Source organism: Leucopleurus acutus (assembly GCF_964270905.1).
Source record: "Leucopleurus acutus genome assembly, chromosome: 11".
In the NCBI taxonomy this organism is placed as follows: domain Eukaryota; kingdom Metazoa; phylum Chordata; class Mammalia; order Artiodactyla; family Delphinidae; genus Leucopleurus; species Leucopleurus acutus.
The window spans coordinates 58,379,597-58,392,903 of record NC_139152.1 but is presented as its reverse complement, the minus strand read 5'-3'; the positions used below and the strand labels follow the sequence as shown (position 1 = coordinate 58,392,903).

The 13,307-nt window shown below is 37.9% G+C and overlaps 1 protein-coding gene across 2 annotated transcripts in view; it reads right to left on the bottom strand.

The window, feature by feature from the left end:
* LGR5 (leucine rich repeat containing G protein-coupled receptor 5) overlaps nt 1–13,307 on the bottom strand; it is a 119,379-nt gene that overhangs the window by 40,939 nt on the left and 65,133 nt on the right. For both annotated transcript variants that reach the window (XM_082850154.1, XM_082850155.1), the window contains exon 3: nt 5,756–5,827. In XM_082850154.1, the coding sequence (XP_082706280.1) occupies nt 5,756–5,827 (72 nt within the window). The remainder of the gene's footprint in view (nt 1–5,755; nt 5,828–13,307) is intronic.

Sequence of the window (13,307 nt, the reverse complement as noted above, 5' to 3'; positions counted from 1 at the left end):
GTTGGACTTTTATCTGTGTGATGGGAATAGAATAATACCATCTGATTGATAAGTTGTTTGCGGATTACAATATGAAGGCATTTATTATACTTTCATATATGCAAATATGAGCTCATATCAAATAAGACGTGTAAAATATTTGGAGATCATAAAATTTATGCTCTTCTCACCATGGCTGAGATTCTGTTTTCTAAGGATCATAATTCTGTCACTTGTAATCCAACAGTTTTTTTTTTTTGCGGTACGCGGGCCTCTCACTGCTGTGGCCCCTCCCGTTGCGGAGCGCAGGCTCCGGATGCGCAGGCTCAGCGGCCATGGCTCACAGGCCCAGCCGCTCCGCGGCATGTGGGATCCTCCCGGACCGGGGCACGAACCCGTGTCCCCTGCATCGGCAGGCAGACTCTCAACCACTGCGCCACCAGGGAAGCCCAATCCAACAGTTTTAAACAGGTAATTTCATTATTTTAAACTTGGATTCAATTAACATTTTATAAATCAAAAGTCTCAAAATATGTTGGTTCCTTATGAACAAAGTCAAGATTTAGAGAGACTTCACACTTCAATTACCGGTTAGGTAATTGGGAAAATTGTAGCTTGAATGCCGTATTTTGCATAATTTACCTAAATATTAAAAGTTTACGTTTATATGTTATTTTATACCTTTCCAAGCAGTTTGAATATATGATATAATTTTAACTTGACAGAAATGTTTTCAAAGTCACTCACTAATTGTGTGATAAATTTAAGTGATAAGATACAGATAATAGACTTAATTGATGTGTAAACTTTGTAGGTAATATATTACTGGCTCAAAGTGTGTACCGAACTGTCCTCCTATGCTTTGCTAACCAGACAGTGAAACTCTTATAATGTGGTCTTTCTAGAATATTGGAAAACTGGAGTAGACGATAAGAGATATTTAAATGGCTTTTCTTCATTGAATAGTTGCAAAGTTTCTCAGTAGCTCTATATATCTACCTTCAGAAAATGGAACTTAAACAAGCTTTACTAATGATACCTTTTAAAGCTACCCCTGAGCTACCTCCCAGCAATTTAATTTTCAACCACTTCTACCAGTTAAATACCAAAAATATAATTAAAGAAAATCACTTAAGTCCTGATCTCTCCTTAAATAAAGAACTTTTGTTTAATTACTTTCAAATGACAAAACAAGAGCAAATTATCTCCATTATAACCTTATAGGTCTTCAGTGAGTTAATTAGAAAATCCTGTTTTTGTTTAAGATATTCCAGTGGGAAACAAAACAATTAAAGGATTCATAGCACTATGGAGTGCAATTAGAACAGAGCATTCACAACATGGTTGCAGATTTCTTTTATAAATAATCCTTTATTCAATGCAGCAAGTACAAGCAGAATGTACCATGAACTGAACATGGGTTTAGGCACTTACAACTTCATTTTTATCATTCACATATGAGAAAAGAAAATGGAACACTATCTCTAGGGGCAAAGGATGACTTCATATTTTCTTAACCTCTTTCCCTGAGGAGCTTTAAAACTGTAAAATATTCTCAATTACATACAGTGTCCCCAAGCTACTTTAACAATAAATTTTTTGGTTTTTTTTTGGCCAACAGGACTAAATAAGGTCAAGTACAGGTACTGTGAAGCAGGTGAGAGGAAATTATACGTTGAAAGAGGACTCTGTAACAATGGCTTGATCCTTAGGTATTTCTTCTGCCTACCTGTCCTATGTTTAGATATCAAGTAGCTATCCAGGCTCTTTTCTGGGAAGCAGAGAATTTTAGTTGTGACTTTCCTATGGTTAGTTTTATCCATCACCTCCATGTGGCTTTGGTTCTGGTGCTGGTGGCAAGAGGATAAGCCATTCCTCGACTGAATGGCCTACACAAGGAAATGAACCTTTGTTGAGGATAGCCTGGTTCAGAATTCCATGGGACTGGGTATTTTGCAATACTAAGCCAGTAACCTTTTATGAGGCCAATATTTATAGGGATAATCATCTTAAATTTTAGTGATCTTCCAGAGCTCACAGTAACAAAATTTCTGATATAAAACAGTCCTCACCAAGGAGGGCTGTTGTTATCTTCATTTCCTATCTTCTAGGATTGGATTACTCTTATCTTTCTCTTCTTTTCCAGATCCTTTCTTACTCTCCTTATATGATCAGGGCCCCAGATGAATATTACTTGTATATTATCTTTCTCACCATGCTACAATATAATCAGTTATTTCTTTCTTCCAATGACTTTTGGACTTTATAAAACATTTGAGTCACTTTCCACAATGGTAGGACCAGGCCTGTCTTGTTCAGCATTTTACCTCTAGCACTGTGGTTCTCAACCCTATTGGACCTAATTCTCCCTTTAATACCAAATATTTTGTAATGCTTCATCCATTATATTAAGACAAAATTCATAAAAATATAGCCATTTACACACATCATTTTAAAGAAAAAATATCAACATAATGTACTGCCTTAACTGTATGATAAAGGAGAAATAAAAGTAATTTATAATAAAGGGATTATATGTATTATTATATATGTGATGCTCAGATATGACTATCCTAGGAGGTATTTCTATGAAAGAGTCAGATGTTTGCCTCCACTTTTAATGAATAAGGTTGGGTATGAGAAAAGTAACATGATCAGAAGTTATTCTGTGCAAGAACAGGGAGATGAGAGTAGAGGTCTAAATGGATACTAGAATAAGATCTACAGTTAAGACATATAACAGATTATACTTATTTTATGTAATGCTTTATAGGAAAGAAGGAAATAACTTTTATTAAAACAAAGATAACATACCAAGACATATTATAGATGTTGCAGTGGAGAAAATAAGAAAGTGTTACATTCTCACAAATGAGTGTTCCTTATAGATAAGAGTGATATCAAAATAATTCTCTCTCTTTTACGAGATAGGACTGAAATACCACAGAGAACATCCATCCTATCTCAAATCCATTGCACGCTGAGGTGAGCATCTGTTCTCCAGTACTTCAAGAGGCCCCTGGGAGCACACCCCGCCATAGGTAAGAAGGAATTGAGGCTAAACTGGAAAAAGAAATAGTCATGATACCGCCTGCATAGAAGTTGGTTGGTAGACCCTGCCGGATAGTGGAAGAGTAATATTAAAAATGCAACAGGCTACCCCCAAATAAATAAATCATTATGTAGTTATCTCAGCACAGATTTTGTATGATCGTGCTCCCAACATTTTAGAAGGCCATATACGAAATATTTATAAAGCAGACTTTGTTAATGAGATTCAAGGAGAGCCCTGTGTTTCATGTTTCTCTGCTAATTTAATGATAGTTATTTTTAAGAAGACGTTTTACAACTTCACAGTTACATAGCTTTAATTTGTTTTGTGGTTTCTGAGGTAATTCTTCTACTGCACTAATATCATTTTCAAATAAATATGTGGGTAGAAATCACAGGATGCACGATCTGTGTTAACTAGTCAATGATTTTGAGAGATTATATTTATACCATTTAATTTTTCCTGTACAGATTATTAGGCGTATGCAGAACTTCATGTAAAACCTTTCAGTATGATTACGTATGAAAGTATTATTGATTGAAGTTTGGTGTGGAGGTAGAGTCAGAAGTCAAGAGGGATGCAGGGGGATTCTTTATGCTGGGCTGAGCAGCTCATCACAGGACAAGTTACTACATGCCTATCACCTGGAAAACCAAAGATGCTTCCACAAATTTCCAGAACTTTCTGTGGCAGGGGTGATGACCATGGTTGAGAAGCATTGCTCTAACACTAAATACTTTCCAAATATTTGACAATTGATTTGCTCATTGAATACTAGTCTTTAAGTCAGCAAAATAAAGAGAAGAGTGAATACTATTCCTGGCAGGGGTCTTGCTCCTTTTGAATCCCCCTCACATTGATAATGATCCAGCTGAAGTGCAAAGTCTGAAAGTGTCATTTTCTTGCTCACGTCTTTTTCTTGGCTTCTCATCATGCTTAGGACATAATAATGTCTATGCTTTTTTGACATGACATACAGGATCCCGGTGACCAGGACCTTTTCTCTCTCTCCAGGCTCTTCTCCAGATACCTTCTCCTGAATGCTTAAGTACCACCTGCGTAGGGCTGTCTGTTCCTCCCAGGTTCCTCCTGCCTCTGTGTCTCTATGTATAGTGTCCCCTCAGTCGGCTACCTTATGTGGATGGTTGGTTCAAGGTTTGGCTTCTAGGTCAACTCTTTGGAGAAACATCTCTCCTAGGAAGTCGAATTTGAACCATTAGACTGGACAGAGTCCTTCCCAACCTCTGTAGTTCCACAGAATCAGAGTGATCTGTTCATCTGTCTTGGTCACAGTTTCTTGATCCCACAATCTACCACTAGATTATAAACTCTTCAAGGGCATGGCCATACTTATTGATCTTTGTCTTTCCAGCAATAATTTGTTCAATGCCACTTTGAGTGGTGTGTGTGCATACATGCACACGTGCACACACACACACACACAATCTAGTTCGGTATATCCAATATACATTTTGTCAATGAATTAAAATAATTCATTCCAATATAATTTATTTAACAAGTTTCCAAAATACTTAGTGGTACCTATTTCGACACAGGGAAGACATCTTAGGTGTCTCATCTAAACTTGATTTATGTGATGCATTTTGAATGGTTCCAAATATTTTGCTGAATTCATGGAAATATAGGCACATTAGAATTGGTGTTACAGCCTAGAATTTCACCACATAATGGATTAACCTTAGGATTTGGAAGTATGACAACTTAAAAATTTTGCTACCTAATAGTAAAAATAACTCAAGGGTAGGGAGATCAAACCCAATCACCTTAGTAGACCAAGACCAAATAACAGTTCTGCTTTTGAATTTACCTTGTAACAAAATATTAAATTTAAATAAAATTGCTTTTTAAAATAGCCTATGTATCCCTCAGGTCAATGAAATGCAATTTCTATTAAGCAGAAATACATCAAATGCCTTTTTAGAGTTTATAACTTTTATCTCAAAGGAGATAAAATCAGGTTGTTTTCCCTGAGATAAAACTTTCCTGGTATGGATTTCAACTTGTGTTATCTATTTTCTCTACCAAGGTCCCTTTCTTTTCTACAAAGAATAAACTGAAAGAAAATTAAACAATGGGTACTAGAAGCAGGAGGTATCAGTGATAATGAGTTTTCTGATAGAAAATTAGGAAGTTGGACATTAAATAGTAAGAAAGCCCATTTTTTACAAGTTTCAATGGATTAACATTTCTCAATTAAACAACTACTCATTGTATCTACTATGCACTAGGCTTTCTACATCTATTCATAAGTGGAACATAAACTTGATTTTTTTTTTTTTACCTGAGCCTTATTCAGCGCATCACAAGGAAACAAGTTCTGCAAATGGTTTGAGGCTGTGATCTCATTATGTCAGCATAATAGTGATTTATTCACTTGAATCAAAATGACTCAAAAAACTCCCCCCAACTTCATAGCACAAAAGGAAAGGGAAATACGCTTTCACAAGTTTGAGTTGATAAGTTGGTTAATTAGGGGCAAAGTTTTGACATTAAGGTTAGAAAAGGAGAGATGAAGTTTTTTTCACACACAAATCTAGCCAGGTATCACATGTTTCTATGGTATCAAGGAAGGCAGACTGGAATTTAGACGAATTATCTCATGACTCTAAATAGTTTATTGGAGGAACTCAATCTTTACAAGTTAATTAGCATCCACTTGACACTAAAATCAGAATTATAACAAGCAATACTCGGTTTACTTACAGAACTTTAAGACTGTAAAGGCCAGCAAATGCTCCCTTGGGAATGTATGTCAAAGCGTTTCCGGCAAGACGTCTGCGGGTTTCAAGGGAGAGGAGGGAGAGTAAGCATAGCTCTCTTCATGTGGAATTCATTTAGTTGTTAAAAATGCATTACAATTATGTGCAGACCACGAATGCCAAAAGCAACTCTAAAGAACCTTGTTTTGTTATATTTTACAAAAAATTTCTTTAAATCTCTAATCAAAAAGCTGGCAAAAGAAGGGCCTAAGAAGAAATATAATAAATTACCTATTTTACAATAAATCACTTAATAGCTTACACTATGTATATAAAACTCTCTATCCGTTCATCTGTTGATGGACATTTAGGTTGCTTTCATGTCTTGGCTATTGTAAATAGTGCTGTAATGAACACTGGGGTGCATGTATCTTTTCGAATTATGGTTTTCTCCGGATATATGCCAAGGACTAGAATTGCTGGATCATGTGGTAGTTCTATTTTCAGTTTTTTAAGGAAACTCCATACTGTTCAAAACAGAAACAGACTCACAGACATAGAAAACAAACTTATGGTTACCAAAAGGGAAAGGTGGGGGGGAGGGATAAATGAGGAATTTGGGATTAACACATACACACTACTATATATGAAATAGATAACCAACACGGATCTACTATATAGCACAGGGAACTCTACTCAATATTCTGTAATAACCTATAGGGGAAAAGAATCTGAAAAAGAATGGATATACGTATATGTATAACTGAATCATTTTGCTATACACCTGAAACTAACACAACATTGTAAATCAGCTATACTCCAATATTAAAAAAAAATTAAAAAAATAAAACTCTCCTTTAAAAATTTTTTTTATACAAAAAGTAGGCAAGGGAATAGAGAGGGAGCCATGGGCGGTGATTGTGAGGGCAATGGGCTATTATTTACAGGTACGACGGTTGATGGTCGGGGAAACCCCTCTTCTGAGAGGGCGTTTGAGCAGAGGACTGAGCCATGCAGGGACCTATGTGAAAGGAACAGTGGTACAAAAGGCCTGAGGAGGGAGTGTGCCTGGCGTGGTCCAGAAACTGCAAGAAGACCAGCATGGCTGGAGTGGAATGACCAAGGGGAGAGTGACAGCAGGTGAGGTTGGAGCAGTGTCCAGAGTCACTCCACACAGGGCTCTGGAGGCCACAGTAGGGACTTCGAGCAGGGGAGTGATGTGATCAGTTCTGTGTTTTAAAAGGGTCCTTCTGACAGGACCCTTTTCTTTTTTTTTAATAAATTTATTTATTTATCTATTCATTTATTTATTTTTGGCTGCGTTGGGTCTTCATTGCTGTGCGTGGGCTTTCTTTAGTTGCAGTGAGCAGGGGCTACTCTTCGTTGTGGTGTGCGGGCTTCTCATTGTGGTGGCTTCTCTTGTGGAGCACGGGCTCTAGGTGCACGGGCTTCAGTAGTTGTGGCGTGCGGGCTCAGTGGTTGTGGTGCACAAGCTTCATTGCTCCGTGGCATGTGGGATCTTCTGGACCAGGGCTCAAACCTGTGTCCCCTGAGTTGGCAGGCGGATTCTTAACCACTGTGCCACCAGGGAAGTCCATGACAGGACCCTTTTAAAGGGGGAATAGACTTTGGGGGCAAAAGTGGAAGCACAGGAGGCGACTAGAGCAGTTCAAACAGGAGCTGCTCGTGTAACACAGCTGTGGTGGAGGAGGTAAGTGGTGGAATACGGTGGAGAAGAAAGAAAAATCCCACCTGGCAAACCATTTGTGTCAAGGTGAAACGTAGGTAGCCAACATTTCATATTTATGGTTATATTCTATATAACCTACATGCATTTGATTAGTTATCCAAAGTACTATACGTAAACTGAAGGACATGGTTTGCATAGGACCGTGCTATAAAAGAGTTGCTTATTGAATTAAGACAGACTCAGACTTGGTTGACGATCACAGGTGGCTTAACTGATCAGACTAAACTGACCAGGAACTGTTATTTCAGCCAAAATGTCCTTAACTATCCTGTTCATAGTCATGATTTCAACAGTACATTTTTTGAGTTCTAAAACCTAGCCTGAAAATGGGGGCTTACTGCTGCTATGTGATCGAGTAGCTTGATGGTTTCTGGGTCACTGACTTTGGAAATGAAAAGGAGAAAGTAAAAACGTTCTATTTATTTATTTTATTAGTTTAAATTATTGTTAGGGTAAATACCTTTCTGTTACATTTCCTGAATCATAGCTCACTTCACATGAATTGTTTTTCTTTTCTGGGCAAGGACTTTGAGAGCCGCAGACTATATTCAGAACTAATCTGTATAACCACTGACCTGTGTTATCAGGGGAATTTGTCTTAAAACAAAGGAATTTATGACGGGCTATTAGTTATTCGTTGTGCTGGTGGAAGATATATCTCATTGTCCAAAAGCACAATTTAAGGAAATCATTGCATCCTTCCCCTCATTTCTTTACCACGTGGGATGGTTTTAGCAGTTAAAAAATTAAATACATATAAACTATAGGGAAAAAAAGACTTCTATATAAATGAGTACACAAATAGTGAGAACTGCACACAAATCTTTCCTGTGAAGATTTGAACTAACAAATCTCTGGGCAACTATGTTCCAACCCTTGAGACCCACATACCATTTGGCTGGAAGGTTTTGTTTTTTGTTTTTCTCTCTGTTTCTAAAATTATTTCACAGAAATGTCTCTTTCATCATCTTCATTTCTATAATAAGATACAACTTAATGGGAAAAACTTTTATATCTTTTTATATCACATAAAATTTTTTTATCCTTAAAGATACCTCTCCATATAGAAGACTCAAATCGTCCTATCATTGTTAGTTTTGCTGACTTAACTGCCATAAAAAGTAAAAAAAAAAAAAAAAAAAATCAGTAAGTTATAGTAGACACATTCCTCTTCAGATAAATCAAATAAGCAGAGGTTTGGGTGTTATCACAACCAACTAAAATATTTTTGAGAATGTATGTTTCTTTGAATCTCTACAGTAATTTGAATCTCTAAAGGAATCCAAGGGTTTTTTTGTTTGTTTTTGGTAGCTTTGTTTTGTAAAATGGTGGGATGAGGGCAAAGCACTCAAGTGTGGGCCCTGATTTCTCCTCTCTGGACATTGGTCTGGAGGGAGAGAGGTGAGTGAACAAAATGGGATGAGCACTGAGAGTGGAAGAGGTACTTGACCCTGTTCTCTGATTGGGACCCTCGGGAAGATTCCTGTGCGGGGAACCACGGTCCAACATCGGTCCCCTTGACTGAGTAGTATTTTCAGAGGTAAGTGAAAGGGCCTGGTGAGTTTTAATAGGCTTTCCAGGTCATGTCTTCCAAGAACCCATTTGTCTTTTAACACTCAGTTTTTTTTTTCTTTCCCTTTTTGGCTTACTTTTTTCTCACTAATAACTTGCTGCAAGACTTCACACAAGTCATTTAACTTCTCTGGACCTTATTTCACTTATTATTATTATTTTTGGCCACGCTGTGCAGCTTGCGGGATCTTAGTTCCCCAACCAGGGATTGAACCCCGGGCCACCACAGTGAAGGTGCTGAGTCCTAACCACTGGACTGCCAGGGAATTCCCTTATTTCACTTACTTTTAAAAAATGATAGGGTTCTTCCACTAAAGTCTTTTTCTGCCCTACAATTGTTTTTGTCACACATGGATTTCCTCCTTACCTTCATTCTTTTCTCCCTTATCCTCCCTCCACCCATCTTTTTCTTCTTGTTTATTAAGATTTCTTTGTTACACGTCACCAACATTTTAAAATCACTTTCTCATACTTTATATCAGGAGGTAGATCAGAGGTTATTATGCCCATATTTTGAAGATACAGACACCAAAGTTCAGAAAAGCTTTATGTAAAATGAAAAACATCATCTCTTTCCTGATTTCGCGTAAGTGTAATCTAGTCCTTCCTTATGGAGCATGGAAGCTATCTAACAGTGGTGCTACTTAAATAATCAGAGCAAAATGAACTTGAATATGACAGCCCCTATGATTTAAAAGAAGACATTTCAGACTACTTAGCAATTTCATGCTGGCTCCTAGTAATTACTGCTTTATTTTCCAACTTTTACAAAGTACATGAGATCTAGAGGGCACACATTCTATACATGCTAAATTAATTTGTATCAGAAATTTGGTAAGGGCTACCGTCAGGCTTAACGGTAGTAGTTTTTCCCCTTTTCCCATTCTTAAGATCTGCCTGTTTCCAGTTTTCTGGTACTATTTTCTGTCTTGTGGTTTCCAATATTAACTTCAGTGGCTCTGTTCCTATTTCTGAATTTCTTTTTACTCTTCTGATTTCTAATTACCTGAATAATTGTAGTTAAACTATCACTTAAACATAAAATTTCTGAAATGTCAAAATGTTCCCACTTGAAGAAAAATTCTCCTAAAATAAAGTTAGCATAAACCATACTAATATTGTAATTAGTGACTTTCAAAAGACTAAGTGATGCGAGCAAATACACTAGTCCATTCAGATTGACTATTCATAATTCAATTCAATTGACTAAAGCTGGGCTCTGGGTTCCTGCATACAGGAGCCAAGAGTCTGGGTCAGTGAAGTGTTAGACACAAACAGGATGAAACTCATAGTCTGATGTAATCTCTTAATCTTGCCTCCACTGGCAGTAATGCATCATCACTGTAACCGACTAAGTTCACCATGGTTAGGTTTGCTTTCATAAGATGCCTGTGCTAGTTGGAAGGGCCCAGATACTTAGCATTTAACCTCTGACATTCATCTTTGGTAAGGTTTGCTGAAGCCTATTCAGCAGGCTTGAATACAAGGATTATGACAATCCACGGATCTTCTCAGGGTAGAAAAAAGTGTCTTTCTTAAAACGCAAGAAATTGAGATTTTAAAAAACCCTTTCTTCCCCAATAAGTTAAGCATATCTAATTGGTCAAGTCCAGCCCCAAATCATTCCTCGTAAACTGTGTATTTATGAACTGTCCATTTTGTTTTCCTTATTACATAAGATCAAAAACATCAGATTTCAATGTTTAAGGGCTAAGACCACTGGCCTGAATAAGTGAACTCTTCAGGTCAACAGGGAGATCCTTTAGTGGTTATACGGCCCTATGGTTTCTTTAACCACAGACTAATGAAGTTCAATTTTCAACTCCTTTGTGAAGTATTCCTAATTACCTCAGTCCACAGTCAACTTTCCTATAGGTTATATTCTATACAATGCTGTCTATAAAGGTTCATTTTCTACCATTTTATATGTAGTCTACTTGATTTGATTATAGGCTCCTAAGGTCAAGAATCTTATTGCCTGCCTAGAGCAGGGAGCTGAATTAATATGTACTGATGGATCATTTGATCTTGTTTCCAAAGACAGTTGGCCATAGTGCTAGAGTTACTTCAGGTCTGGCCTAACTATTGCAAGATCGCTGGCTAGCCACTACATAAACAGATCAGAAACAGCTGAAGAATATTCCTTCTTCATTATGCATCAAATTTAAACTCAGCAATTTATTTGAGCACTTTCAATATGCCACGTACAGTCCTTTGGGTCACAAAAATAGTATGTACTTTTTGTAAAACAACTTACAAGTTCTAGGCACAACGTAAAGTACTTTATATACATTGTGTTACCTAGTGATTTTAAAAATCACATTAAACAAGGGACATGATTATTAATTCCCCTTTTACAAGGAAACTGGGCCTATTTGCTCATGCTTACGTAGAAAAGTTTACACAAGAGAATTTGGTTCAACCATAGCATTTGGGCTCCAATATCTGAGGTTTTAAACATAACTTTGGTCAAAAGTAGGTTGGTCTGGAGCTTGGGTTGATCAGGAGCAACCAATCTGAAACAGGAAAAACCCAAGGATGCAAGTGACTGCATCACTTGAGGCACTGGCCATAGGAAAACCGTTGTTCACTGCCTCTTTTGTTTTTAAATATTATTTTACAATCTACTTTTCATTTTTATTTATTTATTTATTTATACTTTTGGCTGCATTGGGTCTTTGTTGCTGCACGTGGGCTTTCTCTAGTTGCAGCGAGCGGGGGCTACTCTTCGTTGCGGTGCGCGGGCTCTAGGTGCGCAGGCTTCAGTAGTTGTGGCACGTGGGCTCAGTAGTGTGGCTTGCGGGCCCTAGAGCGCAGGCTCAGTAGTTGCGGTGCAGGGCTTAGTTGCTCCGCGGCATGTGGGATCTTCCCGGACCAGGGCTTGAACCTGTGTCCCCTGCATTGGCAGGTGGATCCTTAACCACTGTGCCATCAGGGAAGCCCTGCTCCCTGCCTCTTATTCAAAGTCCTCCCATTGCCTTCCGGATCCTGTACAATCTCTCTGCTCTCATGACTATGGCTGGTTGTTTCCCTCTCTTCTTTCTAGCCCCTCATTTTTTTTTTTTTGAGTATAGTTGATTTACAATATTGTGTTAGTTTCAGATGTACAGCAAAGTGATTCAGTTATACGTATACGTGCATATATATCATATATACATTCTTTTCAGGTTCTTTTCCCTTATAGGTTATTACAAAATATTGACTATAGTTCCCTGTGCTATACAGTAGGTCCTTATTGGTTATCTATTTTATATATAATAATGAGTATCTGTTAATCCCTAACTCCTAATTTATCCCCCTCCCCACTTTCCCCTGTGGTAACCATAAGTTTGTTTTCTATGTCTGTGAGTCTATTTCTGTTTTGTATATAAGTTCATTTGTATCGTTTTTTTAAGGTTCCACATATAAGTGATACTATATGATATTTGTCTTTCTCTGTGTTCACCCCTCTTTTAATGCTCATCCTCCAAACATAGATGTTCTTCAAGTTTCTGTCCTCACAACTGTCTTTCTTCCTTTATCTAGTGGCACTCAAAGTTTAGTGTGCATTGCCATTGTCTTAGGAGTCATCAAAAATTCAGATCCCCAGGCAGGCCCCAACTCAGGTTTAGTGACTTAGAGTTTCTGGGGGAAATGACTCAGGAATCTGCATTTTAATTAGCAGCCCAGGTGAGTTTAATATGGATAAAGACCCATACTGGGAAACAGAGCCTCTACCCTCTCTCAAAGTCCTCATCTGCTCCGGCACCTTCCGCAATCACCTCTTTGTAAACAACTTTCCAATCATTCTCTCTAGAACAGAATCATCACACTCCAGACTCACATTCCAACTTTGTTAGTGACATTCCCATTTGGATGTCCTGCTGGCACCGTGCACTTAGTAAACCCAGAACCAGACATCCTCTTGCCTCCAAATTATCAGTTATTCCCCTTGAATGCCCTGTTTCTATTGACAGTGCCTCACCTGTCTCCTAGCACCTAATGTTATAACCTTACTCAGAGTCATCTTGCACCTTCAGACTTCCTTTCAGTCCCTAGGTCCAGTCAACGATGAGTGCCTGACTCTCTTCCTCTGCTGTAAAGCTTCCATATATCCCAGTGGGTCCCAGCCCCCAGTAGAGCTTTAAAAGAATGATGTCTGGGTCTCCACTGAGACCCATTAAATCAGAATCTCTGGAAATGGACCCTGGTAATTAGTAGTTTTAAAAATTCTCTGGGTGATTCTAATGCCTCT